Source organism: Eretmochelys imbricata, chromosome 3 (genome assembly GCF_965152235.1).
Source record: "Eretmochelys imbricata isolate rEreImb1 chromosome 3, rEreImb1.hap1, whole genome shotgun sequence".
Classification (NCBI taxonomy): domain Eukaryota; kingdom Metazoa; phylum Chordata; order Testudines; family Cheloniidae; genus Eretmochelys; species Eretmochelys imbricata.
The window spans coordinates 69,046,995-69,065,718 of NC_135574.1; the positions used below are offsets into that span (position 1 = coordinate 69,046,995).

The 18,724-nt window shown below is 42.4% G+C and overlaps 1 protein-coding gene across 1 annotated transcript in view; it reads right to left on the minus strand.

The window, feature by feature from the left end:
• Positions 1-6,390: 6,390 nt before the first annotated feature.
• The window catches only part of LOC144262044 (gamma-aminobutyric acid receptor subunit rho-2), a 65,749-nt gene continuing 53,415 nt past the window's right edge, over positions 6,391-18,724 (minus strand). The window contains exons 5-9 of the mRNA XM_077811672.1: positions 17,011-17,093; positions 12,882-13,022; positions 12,388-12,540; positions 10,781-10,977; positions 6,391-6,699 (exon numbers count right to left, since the gene is read on the minus strand). Coding sequence (XP_077667798.1) covers positions 6,391-6,699; positions 10,781-10,977; positions 12,388-12,540; positions 12,882-13,022; positions 17,011-17,093 — 883 coding nt within the window. The remainder of the gene's footprint in view (positions 6,700-10,780; positions 10,978-12,387; positions 12,541-12,881; positions 13,023-17,010; positions 17,094-18,724) is intronic.

Genomic DNA, 18,724 nt, shown 5'->3' on the forward strand with positions numbered 1-18,724 from the left:
ACTTATCTTTTCATTTTTCGCTGAGCAGTCCCTCTAAGCTAAACATGCAATTCTCTTCTATAAATCTGTGTGACAAGTAGAGCAGTAAAATCTATCTTTATATCATTTCTATGCATTTTCCATAGGCTAAGTTCCTAGGCCCGTTTGCTTGGCTAATTTTGTTGGTTCCAAGTGCACATCTCAACACTAGAAGAGACCTAGGAGACTCATGGTAGAAATGCAATTTGGATAACTGGCAAAGCCATATCTTGCATATTTTAACAAAAGAGTGAAATTTTAAAAAGTGGGCCTCAGATCAGATATAGAAGAGCTTTACATCATGCTGTGAGTAAGTGGTAATACATAGCTATGCCAGGCCAGGAGCAGCCAGCTGATGGGGGTGGCTGAGTGGGCATAATCTGTGCCAGACCTTTACAAGTTATGGCTCCCCTGCACGTACTGAGTTCTCCAGACCCCTCTGAACCTACACTCTACCCATAGCACACAGACTGGCCATCGACCTAGCCCACAATGCAGAATACAAGGGACTTTCCATCCCCTTACTCCCTTGCACAGAGTGCAAGTTACAGTGCATATCTGGGGTCATTTAATGGCTATGTCCTCTGATTACAGTACTCTTGTACTGCTCCTTGTTTCTTCACTTATGTAGTGCTGCAAGAAAAAGATGGTGAAGAAACAGAGCTGGCTGTAGTGGTGTTTCCTTACATGGATCCATTGTTCTCCCTTTGCTTTCCTCCTCCCCCATCCCCACTGTTCGTGCTTTGTCTGAAATTTTAATCCCTTTACCCATGGAAGTACTGACCCTGATGCATTAATGTCCTTTCTTTTAAAAAAAAAAAAAAGGAATTAATCAGCTTAGCGTGAGACTGGATTACATTTTAATTTTAATAGTGCTAACATCTTTAGGTACAATTTGCAGTCTCTTAATTTTAGCAGGTCAGAGTCCTTTTCAGTCAGACTGTCTGAATGTAACTTTTTTATTGTGGCAACCTAACAGAGCATCGTCCTTATGCACTAGGCCTAGTAGTAATCTAGTATATGTGCATTTTCATGGAGTCATATTGTCTGCATTAGGCATAATGGCTAAGATGGGTAGCTGGGTCCTGAGAGCAGGTTTATCTCTCCATTAGTAATTAAGGTGGAGATTTAGTCAAAGGCACAAAGGGGCACTAGGCATCCAACTGGGAACTGAGGGCCTAGCTTCCCTTTGTGCCTTTGAATAGCTGCCCATAAATACAGAGTAACTGTTAGAATTTTCTTCAGCTATGGATTGTAGTGTCTCCAGAGTTCTGTGTAACTTGCAATTATAATCATGATTAATGGCTTAATTTTACATGGGAGCCTTGAATGCTTATAATCAGCTGGAAGACGCCCTTCTACCTGAATTTCTTCAATAGGTAAAGACTGCTTTATATTTAAAACCAATTATAAATGAGGCATGTAGTAATTTTTTATTTTTTTGGCACTACTGAAAGATGGGCGCTTGCAGGTAAAATGAAAATAATTTTAAAAGTTCATAAATTATCTCAGGAAACAGAGTGGCATGATTATTTCAGCCTGTCCCACCCACTTGTGGTTTTATAACCAAGTTTGAATATAGGAATTAACTGGGTCATGCCAATTGTCCATCTAGTCTGGTATCTGTCATCCACACTGATCAATACCAGCTGCTGCAGAGTAAAGTGCAAGAAAACCCATAATTGACAATTATAGAATAAGCTGTCATTGGGGGAAGTTTCTTAACCCTTAGGCAGTAGAGTAAAAGCTTTTCATCAATCTTACAGTGTCTATATGTTCTTTGAGTCTAATATTTGGTAGTTTATACATACAGTATATAACAACTTAAAATATGCACATTTGTCTAACGTACGTACACGTCCCAACTACCATCTTTGCCTTTGTTACAAGGGTATCGTTGTCTATATATTTTTTTTAATTTCTTGATTAAAAGTTCATTATTTGGTTAAAGAAAAAGTAAAGCTTTGATACTGTGAGGGCAGCATGGAGTAGAATAAGGATTTCATTTTCTTTTCTCTTTTTTTTTGCACTTGGGCCAAGATTTTCAGAAATGGGTGCCTAAAGTCAGTGGGACTTATGCAGCTAAATCCCTTAGATACTTTTGAAAATCTCATTCTTAAGTAGGCACTTAAATAACTGGCCTAATTGTAAAAGGTGCCACAGGCAGCAGGTGCTCAGCACTCTTAAAAATCAGACTATATAGTTAGGTGTCTAACTGTGGACGTGAGTCTAAGTATAGACACTCATTTCTAAAAATTTTGGCCATAGGTTCTTGCAGATAGAGGTTTAAATAACACTATCATCTCCCTGGTCAGTGAAATCGTTTACGTAAGAGAAACTGATGGTCAACTGTATTATTAATTTCACCCCTCCTTTTAGGATTTGCTCTTGCGCCATGTCCTGTTCATTTCCTCCTCGTTGGCAGGCAAATACAACACAGTAATTACAAATGTGTGTGAATCACTGATGGCTTGTTCTTTATTTGCATCTATTGTTTAATATAATAATTAAAAATCTCAAACAAGAACGCGGCAGTGTTCAAATTAACTTTCCCTAATGGTTAAACTCTCTCCTCAGCAATTATCTGGGCTGCATAGTTGCAGTGGCTAGAAACAAATGTAGATATGTCACAGCAGGCATATATCTCCTTTACACATGTATCCATACATTCTAAATAAGCTAAACTTGGCCTCCTCAGAGGAAGTTTATTAGGTAGCATATAAGTAAGAGAATGTCAGTGCAGAAGAACGTAGCATCTGAATAATTGTTTCCTTCCGCTAGATAGGTGAAGATGAGACATTTAATAAAAATAAATGGCAAAGTAAAATCAAGATATATATTTTTTACAGTAGCAGACATTACCCAGTGACAGAATTCATTTAAATACCTTGAGCTAAATTTATCCTTGGTGTAACTCCACTGAAATCAATGGCATTACACCATAATAAAAGTGGCCCATTTGCTCTGTACTGCCAAATGGCTCATGTAGATGAAATCATTTTGGCTGATGGAAACTGGTGTTCAATTTGCCATTATTGATTAATTGCACTCTTGAGAACAGATCTGTAGTGTGCATTAATAATAATACCTCACACTTTCATAGGGCCTCCAAGCCAAAGATCTTAAGGTGCTTCACAAATATTAATGAGTTAAACGTCTCATCATCCCCCTGTGAGGTAGGTATTATTATTCCCTGTTTGACAGATGGGGAAACTGAGGCACAGAGATGCTAAGTGACGTGCCCATAGTTACACAAGAATTCTGTGGCTGTGTTTGGAATAAAATCCAGGTCCCTTGCTTCCCATTTTTCCAATTTAATCACATGACTTTCCTTCCTCCTCTTGTCTTACATCAGCCAATCAAAGAAGAACTGGTTCATGAAAGCATTTTAAAATATAAAACTAGTTTCTGATTGGCTAAAATTTTATTTTAAAATGCTAATACTCAGAAATGCATTGATTAAATAAGGAATTACTCCTCTATTAAGACTCTGTGGAATATTTCTATAGTTCTTCTTGCATAATGGTGGTTGGTTTTCATTTGAAACTGCTATTATGAAATGTACTCTTTACATGAGTGGAACAAAACCCTGATCTGTAGCATAGGAAAGAGGTGGGAGGATGGGATATAGGAATATGCCTTCTTTGAGATATTGGTCCATTTTTTGACTTCTGTTCTGTTTTAGCTAGGGATTTTAGGGATATATTTTCTCCTTTATGACAACACTAATCTCTCATTACTTACATACATGTGCAATGAAGGGGGAATATATTTCTTAGTTTGTTTCTTTAATCACTTTCATTTAGACTAAATCTAACATTGAAATGTGTTGCAATTTAAGCAACAATAATTGAGGCACAGGATAAATTCTAGGGATTGATGATAGGCTAGGAAGAGTTTACTCCAGCCAATCACTAAATCCCTGCAGAAAAGTCAAAACTGCTATTGTAAACTGAAAATGTAAAAGCACAATAAGTATGTAGGGATTTTTTTCTTGAAGTGGGATTGCTGTTTCATTTGGTATGTGTAGGCTATTGCAAGAGACTTAATGCTCTGTACATTATCTATATTATTTGCATCCTCTCTGTCGACATTCTAGTCAGCTGTATAGTTTAATCATATTGTTGAGTGATCTTCCAACTTCAGCACACAATGATCTGAGTTCAGGTCTGACCACCCTGGTATGCACCAACTTGGCATCCAGATGCTCTGATTAATGACATCACTTCCACAGCTCAACATGCTTCGGCATTTTCCTTAAGAAGTAAGGAAAGATTAAATGTGACCTGTTGCAATTTTGTACAAAATTCTGTATCTTCCTGTCAGCGTTACTAGAAAAGGAAGAGGAGACAACACTGTCTGTGAAGCATGGAATGCCATTTGCAGAAGTATGCTACTGTTCTCTTGAGCAGATACTAAAGAATAATTTAGACTTTTATACCAGTTACCAGAGTCCAGCTCATTGAAGTTCTACCATGCTACTTATGGCCACATTTATCTTTAAAATGGAGGTGCACCCGTAGAGACAACAAGTTCCAGAATGTAACTTCCCTCTTGATCCAAAAGGCCTAAACAATAGGGCAGCTATAGAGTATAGCTGCTCTGTTGGAGAGAAAGCACTGCATGCTGGGAAGTATTTTCTCTGTGGGCTGCATTTTTCTGTTAGAAATAAAGGCAGCCTTTGAGTTCCTGGAGAGGTGCCAGGCCTCTCCCTACACTGTTCTCTGCATTGAGCTATGAATAGGGCCCTACCAAATTCATGGTCCATTTTGGTCAATTTCACGGTCATAGGATTTTAAAAATCATAAATTTCATGATTTCAGCTATTTAAACCTGAAATTTCACGGTGTTGTAATTGTAGGGGTCCTGACCCGAAAAGGAGCGTGTGTTGGGGGGTGGTTATGGTACTGCTACCCTTACTTCTATGCTGCTGCTGGTGGCGGTGCTGCCTTCAGAGCTGGCTACCTGGAGAGCAGCAGCTGCTGGCTGGGAGCCCAGCTCTGAAGGCAGAGCCGCCGCCAGCTGCAGCACAGAAAGAAGGACAGCATGATATGGTGTTGCCACCCTTACTTCTGCACTGCTGCTGGCAGGGTGCTGCCTTCGGAGCTGGGCACTTAGCCAACAGCCATTGCTCTCTGGCCACCCAGCTCTGAAGGCAGCACAGCAGTAAGGGTGGCAATAGTATGACTCCCCTAAAATAACCTTGCAAAGCCCCTACAACTCCCTTTTGGGTCAGGACCCCCAATTTGAGAAACTCTGGTCTCCCCCGTGAAATCTGCATAGTATAGGGTAGAAGCAAACAAAAGACAAGATTTCATGGAGAGAGACCAGATTTCACGGTCCATGATGAGTTTTTCATGGCTGTAGGTTTGGTAGGGCCCTAGCTATGAAGAGATGAAGCAAAAAGAGCTAGCCATTCCTGGATAAACTCCCCATTCCTGTACACTAATCAAAGGCTCCAGTTGGTTACCTTCCACCTCCGTTAGAGGGGAAAGCACTCACGGTTGCTTTACTGCACGCCAAGGCCCGTTTGTAAGGAGTGAACAGGCTTATTTAAACTTCCAAGTTGTCATTGCAAATAAGCTCCAGCGCTCATGCTGCCCAACTTTGGGGGGGTGGGATGGGATTTCTTGGCTTTACTTTACCATTCCTCCTCATTTTTAATTCAAAACAAACTAATTGCATAGACTTGGTAGAGTGAATTCTGCAGCTCTCACCCAGGCAGCAATTCCACTTATGTAATGGGAGGTTTGTGTAAGGACTGCAGGATTTTGTCTGATGGCTTGATGAAAGTAGATCCTAAAAAGATGCCATTTGTTTATAAGCAAAGGAAAAAGAAAAAAAATGGTCTAAAGTGAGCTCTGTTTTCATGTAGAGCTTTCAAAGCTGAGTTCTTATTAAGCAGTCTAACAGTTGTCTATTTCAGGCCCCTCAGCACAGCCATTGGAACTCACACTTTAATCCAGCAGCGGCAGCTGGGTGATTCTTTTGTGGTAGTTGCCCTGGCTTAGATTTCCAGAGGTATTTAGGAACCTAACTCCGATTGAAATAAATGGGAATTGGCACCTAAATCCCTTTGAGGATCTGGGCCCCAGTGCACATCAGGCACTATCAGTATTGTCCAGTATATATATACAGTAGCTGTTGGGCAAACCAAGAGAGCAGAGGGGAGATGGGGATTTGGTGTACAGAGTAATTGACACACCAAATTCTCTGGGAAGCCTTGGACGAATGTGCCCGTTGCAGGACATATCCAGTGCTTTATGCTCCACAGGTACACTAGTCGAACTGTTTTTCTAGCTTAGCAGCCAAACTGAACTTTTTAAAAAAAACATCCACACAGTCCTGTGAAGGGCTTCTGCCTCGGTATGTCTAGCAAAAGACAGACCAGTATATCAAGTTAAAAAATATATAGGTGCCTGGGAATATTATTCTTGAGTATTTATCAATCGCGTGGGTGTTCTGGATGATGCGCAAGCCAACATGGCCTTTCAGCCCTCTCTTTCTCGATGAATTAGATTCATTGCTCATGGCCAAATGAACCACCATCTTGTCCTGTTTTTCTTCCTCAATCACTATCTGGCTTCTTGTGTATCCTGCCAGGCTGTTGGCATCAGATTCACTGTAGGTTCCATCCAGCATCATCATTTTTGTATTAGGTATTCCACATGTACATGGAAACTGAGAAAGAAACGAACAAGCAAACAATAGTCAAACACTGAACGAAAATAGTGGAGGCAAAGATGAGAGCTTTCTTTTTATGGACAGCTTGTAAACACTGGAGCTGCACATTATAGTTCAGCTGTGATATGGTTCTCTATTAAAGCTTAAGTTTTCTGACACGAAAAGTTGCTGACTAGCCATACTGGTTGCAACTTTATATTGGGTCCGGGTTTGTTTCTGAAATCCTATGTGCTAATTAGGGATGGGAAATTGGTTTGATTGAAATAAAACCTGACCAGGAGTTTTTCCCAGTTAATTCAGTTCCCTCTGACTGCTTTTGCATTCCTTTTCATGTTCAGTTTCTATGGATATTATAGCGCAAGAGGCAATAATGTTTGTGGAAACAGCATTTTAAGCAAAGATGAGAAAAATACTGACAGAAAGTAAGTTTTGATGTCATAAATGTAAGTATTCCCTCTGGAAACCTGATTCTAAAGCTTACACATATCCAGCCGGAGAACAGGAAAAATATCTGGGGTGAAACTCATCCCACTGGTTTAATCAAAACAGCTAATGCATCTCGAATTCTAAATACCAAATACTCATAAGCACAGTGCTCATGAACTCACTGACAAAGTAAACAATTTGGCAAATAATTTTGGACAACAAAACAAACTGCTCACAGACAATTCATAAACTGAAAAAAGAGTCTATTGTCTCAGTTCCAGTTGTAGCAAAATGATGTCGCTGGTCAATGCACATGGGCTCAAGTACTGTTACAAGAACTGTGGTATTCTTCAGACCTAGGCTACAACACAGTTGTTCTAAATAGCTTGTTCCCATCAGTGATGGGATTTTTTTTTAGAACTCTGTTTGGCTACAACCCAATTTAAACTGTGTTTATAACACACTTGCCTTCAAGCTAAGTATAAAATGTAAGTACAGGTGGAACCCATGATCTTTGATCTTTTAAATGTAATTTTATTTTTGTCTCTCTATGAGCAGCCACATTATATTCCTTAATCTCCTAAATCAGGATCTTTAGCATCAGGCCCATTCGTTGACCAATCCAGGATGCAATAGTAAGCACCAGGTTGCTACAGGCCAATTGCTGCAGGACCCAAGAGGAAGAGAAATACTGTTGGACCCAGGTGACTCTTAGTCCCCAGGTTAGAGTATGATTTGGCCTGAGGGAAGGTCACAGACAATGACTAGGAGCTGAATGACTCTGATTTATTTAATAGGTATTGTGTACACTGCCAGGTGTCTAGGAAGATAGTGGGAGGAGAGAGCAAGCCCAAAGTTGAGATGGTTCTGGTCCCAATGTAGTCTTAATCCATCCCTGATGTATTCCCATGTACACATGTGCACACACAAATATAGGGAAGAGACGTGCTGAATGACTTCAGGCCACCATACTACCACAGTCCATTTCTGGGGAGTGCAAAAATCCAAATTTGGATTCCCTGGGACTTTCACAGCTGAATGGCATTAGCTAAAGAGGTCAACATTTATTCCAGTGAGAGATAATAGTCTCTTGTGTCTCTTAAAGAGCCCTCACTCCACTCAGACACTAAGCCATACTTCCCTATAACCCCATTAGAGATAACAAACACACAGTTTCCTTGATGATCCTTAATGATTATTATTGCCTTGTATCTGAGGGTAAATAAAAAGCTCTTGATTTGTATAATCAGCCTTTTCAGCCTGCTTCCTTTATTGCATGGTGATACAATTCAGTGGAGGGATATCAGCAATTGAAAGAAAATTTGTGACGCAAATGACAAGTTGTGCCATCACTGAGCTGTCCTGAAAACTTACCAGCACAGGCACAAAAACCTACTCATCCTCTTTTTACCATGGTGACAGATAACGAAAAAACTAATGATATTTTACTTGCCATAAAAATGACCTGCTCTGGGTCAGTAGAATTTATCAAGGCTGAATTATTATTATTTGCTAAGCACTGATGTGTTCAGAGTTTAGACAGGACAGAAAGAGTCTATGTTCTGCGGATCTTATAGTCTAATAGAGAAGCACAGATACAACAAGATGCACTGGAATACCCGAAGGAGTTGGCAGGCTTAAGTGAAGCTTTGTGTGTGTGTGAATAGTTTCCCTGTATTCACTCTCTTCTCCTCTAAACAATGTTGGAGGGGAGAAATCATTAGACATGAATAAGCATTTGTCATGGAAACAATGAGATTCTAGGGGGGATTTGAAAGAGGGAGGAGCATTGGATTGGCATGTCAGGATTTGGAGGTTATTCTATACATAGAGTGTAGAATGGGAGGAGGCACAAAGTGATGATGTTTAAACTTGCTACAGAGGGAACTGGTGGAGGGATTCAAAAGTAACGTAATTGTACAACCATTAGTCAAGCAAGATAACTTTTGCAGCTGCATCTTGGACAGATTGAAGATACATCAGAGAGAGGATTGCCTCAGTAATCAAGGTGGGAGATAACCAGGGCACAGACAGAAAGGTCGTCTTTTTTAAATGGGAAGGAAGAAGCGGCATGATTTAGGGAGAAGTAGGAGTCAAAAATGACCTGAGGTTGAAAGCCTCAATCATTGTCCAGAAGGATGGTGATTTGGTGAATGGCAATGGCGAAGGAAAGGAGGTTTAGGAGAACAAATAAATGTTCAGTTTCAGCAATGTTGTGTGTGATCTGGCAATGCACTGTCCAAGGCATGTTGCAGAAACACTAAGATATGTAGGCCTGGACATCAGGGCAGGCTGAAAGGCAGATTTGTGAATTATCAGCACAGAAATGATAGCGGAAGTTGTATGAGTGGATGAAGCCATGCAGTGACAAGATGTAGAAGAAGAGAAGCGCACCACAAATTGAGTCCTGTGGAACTCCTGTAAAGAGCAGGAGAGCCACCAAGAAAGTATAGGTTCTCAAAAGCCAAAGGTGGAGAGGATATTAAGGAGGAGGCAGTGTATTGTGGGGTTGCAGAGAGGTATTAGAGAGACTGTAGTACTGAAGGTTGCAGCGGGCTTATGGAGAATAAGAATGGAGCAGAATACATTAGACTCGGTCAAGAAGAGATCATGGGATACCTTGATGACAGCAGTTTCAATGGAGAGGATGGAAACCAGATTGGAGTGAACCGAGAGTGAGGCAAAAGAGAGAAAAGGCAGTAGTAGTGAGCAGCTTCTTCAATTACCTTAGCAGTGTCAGGGAGGTGGAATGGTAAATGGAGAGACAGTTGAGGGATACTATTAGCATGTTTGTGTAACTGGGAAATGATGGAATCAAAGGGACAGCTGGAGGGATGGAAAATAGAGAGTGAGACCTCAGACTTCATAACTGGGCCAAAGGAGGAAAGCTTATTGAAGGCCAAGGAACTGTGGCAGAGGAGCATGAGGTGAAGGAGGCTCATGACAGATCTTGAAGATTCAGGACTGAGGAACAGACTGATTAGAGAAGAGACAGCTAATATTTACACACAAACTCCTTGGGATACCAACCATGGGAAAGGAAGTACAGAAAAGGTATTCAGCCATTAAATGGGCTTTCAGTGAAACAGGTACATTTTTTTTAAAAGATTCTTTTAAATTACCCAACAGCATGAGTGAAAAGCATAAAAATGATTCGCTTAGCACTACGGCCTTTCATGGCACATTAAAAGAATAAATATAAAGACTGTTTGTTACTTAAGTGTGTTTTGTGCCAAAGAACAATTCTACTATTACCTTTATTGAACCCAATTTTTAAAATGTACCTGATTGTGAGTTAGAGGTCTTTAATTCACTCAGAATAATCCATTAGCTGTAACTTTAAAAATAAATTGTGGCGACCACAGGGAAATATCACTCTGGATTTCCCCCCTCTTACTCTCCACATATGGTCTCTGCCAAAGTCCCAGGTTGCAAACATCCCCAGTTCTGATCTTTGTTTTGTTCTCTCTTCCTTTTGTATAATCATCATCACCAAAGAGATCAACTCCTGTTTTTGTGGTGTCAGTACTTCAGTGTCAGCTTCAGCATTGTAGACAAATTAATCACACACCATGAATGTCAGAGTTTTCCCATTCCTTTTCCCAAAACACCCAATATAAAGCACGTCACATCTAAAAAGATTGTCTCTCACCTTCTCTCGCAACTTCCTTTCCTTCCGTTCTTGCACTGTGGTAAGGTAGTTCACTGCTGCATATTCCAACACTGAGAGAAAGACGAACACAAAACTGACCCAGAGGTAAATGTCCACAGCTTTGATGTAGGAAACTCGAGGCATGGAGGCGTTTACACCAGTGATGATTGTTGACATGGTCAGCACTGTGGTTATCCCTGGAAAAATCCCCACAAAAATGTACTTCATATGCCAAATATAGTTCAGAAGGCATCTACTATTAATTAGTTTTGTCTCAAAATACGGTACTATACTCAGCACCATTCATAGCCTCTAGAAATGATTTATTAGGTCATCTTGTCTAGCTGCCTCACAATGCAGGATTTTCCCCTACACTGCGTTCCTGAGCACTCTGTCTAGTCAAATTTTTAAATGTAATGGAGCAGCCACCACTTCCCTTGTGATTCTCTTTAACTCTCTAGTGTTTAATTAGGAAGTGATGCTTCAGCCCTAACCTACAGGGACCACTCATTAGATTGCCATTTAGTCATTTTTTTTCTGCTTTAGCTATCATCCAGTGTGCCAGTGATGATAAGGACTCTTGGTTCACTGAGAGCATCAATTTGTTTTACACAGTTCACCAAACAGCAGTCAATGACCAAAGACTTTTGGTCACTGCTGAAGTGGACTTGACTGGAATCATTGTCTCAAAAGGTGAAAGCCATTTATGTTAAATCTTGTGTGTGAGTGTGGAAATGTCTTGCATGACATGATGTGACAGAAAAGTCATCATGTGCTCACCTTAGCTAAGGTAATTGAAAAGTTTTTAATGGCATCCACTGTATCCATAGTATACATTTTACAGTTAAGCAGGTACTCTGTGGTGATAAAAGTAAAATACTTTCCCTAATTTTCACCAGTTTGCAATAGCCGCTTAACAATTGAGTGTCAGAGCCAAAGAGCATTTGTGTGACTTTAATCAGGTCTTTCCAAACTAGTGAAGTTCTGTCACTTGAGCAGACTCTGCTGCTTTTTTCAGATGCTTGTTACAGTGTGTAGCTCTATAAGTATCACAAACTGTGGGAGTAACATGCTATTTTTACTCTGTATTTATAAGAAGTCATATGCACTCATATTCAGAGAGATACACTAGACTTTTCATTACATCTCAGTCTCTCTCTGACCTAGACATTAATAACTGAGCACATCTGTTTCTTTTTTTGTTTTTTAAACAAAAGAAATTCCAACAGTCCTGAATTAGACAAAACTCTCATTTATTTTAAAGCCCATTTCAGGACTGCTAGGTTGGGTCTATAATTAGAAATCTTGATTCACTAGTTCACAAACACTGGAATCTCTTTTCTGTGCTTCCATCTCTTTTTAAAATACAGTTCCATCTTCTGCCCTGATTTAAATTCAGATCTAGAAGATTTATCAATCATGAAGAATCAATTCAACAATGAAGAACATAAGACAAAGCACAGGCCTTAGACTACTTTAATTATCAGATAAAATACACATGTATTTTCCTAGCATATTTAACAAATGAAACAGAGAATTCCCCCTCCCCCTACTCTTCCAGATTCAAAGGTTTTGCCACACTCATGGTTGATGTTAATTGCCCTCACCTAGTGACACTCTAGCAGGTACAGCTCTGCGATCAATCCAGAAGGACACCCACGATAGCATGACCATTAGAGTGGCAGGGAAATAGGTTTGGAGCAAGAAGAAGAAGATGTGGCGGTGTAAAGTGAAATTTATGTATAGTCTATTGTACCATCCTGTTGGGAAGGGGAAAAAGTGTCATGAAGAGCATTTTAATGACACATACAGAGCTGCTACATCTTTCAGAAAATCATATATTTACTTTAGAAGAGTAGACAACCTATAATTGTGAATATATACAGGGTGGGGGGATTCTATATTCTTCAGATCGTTCACAGCACATAGACTATAATGATCTATAATCCCAAAGATGACAAGGGCAAAGGGAAAGAGACAAGGACTATTACTCAAGTACTTCTAACAAAAATTTCATTTAAATTTCACCTGGCAAATGTTTGAAATTGAACTATAAATATATGGCAAAAGAATAATAAAACCATTTTAAGAAGAATGATACCAGTGCTACTGTAGAAAGCAAGTCTGGAAGTAGTATGAAACTTTTGTATCAAAAACTGAGACAAGGAAATCTTCTCATCGGTTTTCAGGGATTCATTCCCATTTTTCCAGTAAAGCATCAGATCTTCATCAGTGTAAGCATCTTCAGAAAAAAAGAAAAGAAAAAAAGACACAATGTGACTTGGCTTTAGGATATTTCACGTAAACAGTCAGTATTAAAAGTTACTATGTGTGGATAAGGAACATATTAGTGAGATTCACAAATGATTCTAAGGCCACAGTCCTGCATTGTGATCTGCTTGGTGCAAGGGTCCATGTTTCATGGACTCTGGTGCAGGATCAGGCTCTGAATTAGGGAATATCACAAATACTAGTGAGGACAGACTAATAATGCAAAAGGTACTAAGGAGGTTGGAAGTATGGGTGGAAAATAACATTGAATTGTGTTTGGAAAAAATGCAGATGAATGTATCTGCAGAAAATAACCTGAAACACAGATACATCTTTGGAATGCAGTAATGCCAAATAAATAGGGTTTTTAATGGACAGTAGATTAAATAAGGATCTTGCCCTATGATGTAATGTAGCAGCACAAAAAGCCAAACAAAAGACATCACATCATGGTCCATGTCCGCCTTTATACAGCACTGGTGTATAACTAGAATGGTACATTTCTGATCACCACACTACCAGAAAAATGTAGACGAATTAGTGAAGATTCAGAGACGAACACCAGAATTGATTAAGGGGCTGAAAAGATGGGTTTATGAGGAAAGTTTATAGGAAGTAATTATGATTAATCTGGCCAAATTTAGGGGGAAAGTGAGAGACAGCCATCTAAAATCTTATTTGAAAGATGTAATTGAAGGTGAGAGGTATCACCATAGGTAACAAGTCAACAAATATTTGAAGGGTATAAACACAAAAGAGAGAGAGGAATTATTTAGTGCGATATATGAGCATAATGAGGGAAGAAAGGGATGAAATTTAGCAAAGGAAAATTGAGGCTAAATATCTGGAGAAACATCAGAACAATTAGGTAACTGGTCTTGGGAGACTGATGAATAATCTCCTGAGGATAGCAGTGGAAACACTGTTGTTTAAGACATTTAGGGCTGGATTTACAAAAAGGATTCAGGCACTTAATTGCCACTTTAGGTGCCTCGATCCCAGAATCAGGCCCCAGTGGGATTCACAAATTCAACTAAAATTGCTCAGTGCCTAAATTTTTCCAGTAAAAGTTCCTTCAACACTTATGTTTCTGCCTTTGCACATGTGCGCTGCAGCCCCACGCCAGATGTCCAGATGCCTCAGCCCCAGAGCGACGCATGAATCTAGAGAAGACAGGCTTTCCTTTGCCTAACTTGCTCAGACTTACCCAATGAGGCCCATATAGACAGGCTTACACAAAACACCGAAGGAGGAGAAAGAGGATTTCCCTCATAACTTTTTAGTTCAACGGTAGGGTGACCAGACATCCTGTTTTTAAAGGGACAGTCCCGTAATTTAAGCCCTCCTGCAGGTGTCCTGACTTTTTCTTAAAAACAGGCAAATTGTCCTGTATTTTCTATCCCTCCTCCCCACATCAGTACTGACAGGTCCTGCTGCTGGCCAGATCCCTGCTCATCAGCCACCCTCCCACCAATGGTGAGTGGGGGGGAAGGGGTCCAGTGGCCGACGATGGGGGTGGGTGTGCAAGGCGGGTGGCAGGGCAAAGCTGCAGCACGCAGGGCCAGCTGATCCATCAGCACAGCCCTCGCTGTATGCCGGCTCTCGGCCAACAGGGCCCTGCCCCCACCCCATCCCATTTCCAGCTGGCACTGGCTGTGCGCTGAGAGTTGCGGTGGCTGATGAGTGAGGACAGACACCAGGCAACAGCCAGTTACATGTCACCCCTGTTTCCCACCCATCAGCCCTTTACGTGCTCCCCCTCTCACTGTCCTCTTCCTGCTTTGTCCCTTTGCCCCCCGGAACCCCATTGCTCCTCCATATCCCCACCAGTGGGACGTGTCCCACTCCCAGGGCTGTGCGGAAATTAAGCTTCTGGTCAGAGCACTCAGCTCAGCAGCAGCCTGGCCAGCAGGCTCCCTCCCTTCCCCACTGCCTCTGGCTGGGCTGGGGTCCTGGGAAAGCCCAAGACCCTCCGGCTCAGGGTGCTCGCCAGGAGGAGGCGAGCTCTCCATGTGCCAAAGCCCCACCCAGCGCTGGCATGGGGAAGCCTCTCTGCCCCTCAGCTAAACTCTGGAGTGGTGGGTGGGGGGAGAGGGGAGAAGCAATTTCCCGCTTGTTCATGGCCCAAACCTGCAGGCTCCACAGCAGCCTCCAGGGCAGGGGCTTAGCACCCTCTTCACACACCCCTGCCCCCAGCCCTGGGTCTTGCCCCCAGAGAGTGTGGGGCTGCTCTGTCCCCTAGGCACCCTCCCCTGCTGAGCCACCTCTCTGACCAGTTCGCTGAAGCCCCTGCAGTCAGGTTCCCTGGGCCCTGGTGCACAATGCATCCTTAGGGCTCAACCCCTTCCTGCCCGCACTGTAGCCGGTGGGGACAGGAGGCAGCTGGGTTATGCCATTGGCCAGCAGCAGCCTCGAAGTGTTAGCTGCCTTTCAACACTGTGCAGGCAGGACAAGCTGCTTCCAGCCATGAGAGGGTGAGAGAAGAAGAGATTAGCTCTGCAAAGACAGGGGCCAGGTCATCCCTTTCCCCCATCCCCTCTGCGTCTGGAAGCAGCTTCTGTCCCTTCCCTCCCACACAAGGCCGAAAGGCTGCTGCTGGCCACATTCTGGTGTGAACCCTGGCAGAAACTGGGATGGGGGATGAGTATGTGACCCTGCATGCCGCAACCCCACACACCTGTTGCCTCGGGAAGACGCAGCACCATGTGCCAGGAGAGGCGGGTCCATCCCAGGGGCCCAGCCAGGCATGGAGGGCAGAGAGCGCTGGGCAGGGATGGTCAGGTTGGTTGGTCGATCACCCCTCCGTGTGAGAGAGGTGTACGGGAGAGTGTGTGTGTGTGTGTGTGTGTGTGACCTCTCCCTTGTGAACCCTAAAGCCTTAAAGATAAGAATGTAAATAAAAAGAATCCAACTATGCAGTATTTCTTTTTAACGGGCACTCAGTCAACTTGGACGTTTGTACTGCATAGTTCTGTTGGATTGCTGTTGAACTCGCTTGAATATGAGTAATTTCATCAGGTGTCCTGCATTCAGCAGAGGAAAAGATGGTCACCCTATCCAGGGGATAGGACACGCACCTGGAATGTGGAAGTTCCCTGGTTCAAGTCCCCCCTCCACCTGAGGAAGCGACAGGATTTGAACAGGGATCTGTCATCACCTCTAAGGTGAATGCTCTAAGCACTGGGCTATGGGATATTTTGATGTGGGGTTCCCTCAGTCTCACCCGTTGCACTCTGGAGGGACTGGATCTTGTGTCTCCCACCTCTAGAGATGAGTGCTCTACCCACCAGTGAATAAGGAGCCTATGTGCCTAACCCAGGTTTGTAAATCCCAGTGATTTTCTAGGTACCTAAAAGTTTCTTTGTGAATCCAGCACTTAAGCATGAAAGCAACTTCATGCCCCTGGTGAGTCCCATTAAGTTGAACTGAATTACCCAAGTTGAACTCAGTGGGACTGCTCATGTACTTTAGTACTTGCAGGCTCCGGCCTATCATTTGTAAAGCACGTTAGAGTCTTTGGGGATGAAAGGTACATAAATTGAAATTGAAATTGAAAAGAGCAGCAATTGTCCTCCATGATGGTTTCAAACATCATCTCCCAAACAGAGCCAACCAACACAACAGGAATTCTGAGTTTTCCCTCCAAGCCAGTATGTCGTAATAGTCACCAGCCCATGGAGTAAGACCCAAGTTTGACTTTTGTTGTTTTTAATTTGTGTCATCTACTACAAACGCGCTCTCTCTCTCTCTCTCTCACATACACACACACGCTCCCTCCCTTCACAAATAAGGACCTGATCCAAAGCCCATTGACTCAGTGGAAAGACACTCATTGACTTCAACAGGCTTTGACTCAGGGCCTAAAATATTATTTTTCTTTATTCTGAAGTATGTATAACCTACCAATGTGTACAGTCAGCTAAGGGGGACTTGCAGCTAAGAACATCTATACAACTTACAGCTTTCCAGCTCCAGAGAACAAGTCTGTGAGTCCAGGGGAAATCGACTGAAGTCCATGTTACACATCGCTGTCACTGTGATCCTAGAAATCCAAACAGGAAAGGTTACTTCCTAAAAGAGATGCTGTATTCCAGAAAAGGTAGTGGAAATGTGGCACAGGGCATGGAAAATATAAATTTTAAATATATAAAAATCATTTCCCAGCTTTAAAAACAGAAACTATGCATAATGTGTTCACATAAAAGAACTAAGAAACTTCCTAATCAGTACAGAGGCCCTGCCCTTCAAATGTAGACATGGTTGGATGTGCGCAGGCCATGTGAAGGCTTACACCACATCTGCATGCTTATGATTTCCATAGTTGGTGTAGGGCAGTTTGGCTCCCAGTCCAGTTAGAGTAGCTTTCAGGGACTGTTGTAATAGACTGGGGCCCCTGAACACTACTGCAACTCAAACAGCAAACAATAATAATATTTTTAGTGTATTTGAGTGTTGTGGCAGGGTCGGCCCAGATGGCTACAGGAGAGTGATAGAAGGCAGCTATATTAGCCCCAGATTAAGCAAGTCTCTTTTCCCTGGGTAAGGTAACAGGGGCGGTTCCAGAACAATCAGGAACTTGCTGGAACCAATTAAAGCAGGCAGGCTAATTAGGACATCTGGAGCCAATTAAGCAGCTGCTAGAATCAATTAAGACAGGCAGGCTAATCAGGGCAAGTGGTTTAAAAAGGACCTCACTTCAGTCAGTGAGGGGTGTGCAAGGAGCTGAGAGTGAGAGGGTGTGCTGCTGGAGGTCTGAGGAGTACAAATGCTATCTGGCATCAGGAGGAAGGTCCTGTGGTGAGGATAAAGAAGGTGTTGGGAGGAGGCCATGGGGAAGTAGCCCAGGGAGTTGTAGCTGTCACACAGCTGTTACAAGAAACACAGTAGACAGCTGTGATCCACAGGGCCCTGGGCTGGAACCCAGAGTAGAGAGCAGGCCCAGGTTCCCCCTCCCCCCTGTTGGATATAAGAGGAGTTGACCTGGACTGTGGGTACCACCAGAGGGAAAGGTCCCTGGCCTGTCCCCGACTCACTAAGTGGATCAGCAGAGACTGCGGGGATTGTTCTCCTTCCTTTTCCCCATGCTGGCCAGCGATGAGGTTAGCTGAGTGAACAGCAGGTTTGAGCCACTAGCAAAAGTGGCCAAACTGAGGGCTGCTGTGAACCTCTGAGGCGAGCAAATCTGCCCATAAGCGCAGGACCCACCAAGGCAGAGGAGGAACTTTGTCACAGTGTGTTTTATTGAATCTCTGTCTTATATTAAATTGGTTTCTTATTTAAAAAAATATTTCACTGGCTTCTAGAGTATGATGCTTCCTTTATGTCCAGCAAGGTTCAAGCTTCCTGTTCGTCCCTTATTTTGCTTTCACTCTATCTCAGTCACCACAACAAACCTGCCTGAGTTCCACATGCATAAATCAGCAACATAAGCATGAAAGGCCCCTCCATCTATGTACTATTAGGGGAAAGCTGCTTTTCTTAGTGCTGGATCAATCTTGTTTAAACTGTGAGAGCTGATTATTATTGGTGGAGTGGGAGGCAGCTATTTTTCCAGTCGTAAGATTTGCCTCTGTTAAATTCACGTCTGACCTCGGTATCTGAAACAATCCCGGCTTGAGTTTATAAATCTGAATCTAATCAGCCCTATTATGTAATAACTTTACCAGGGAACCA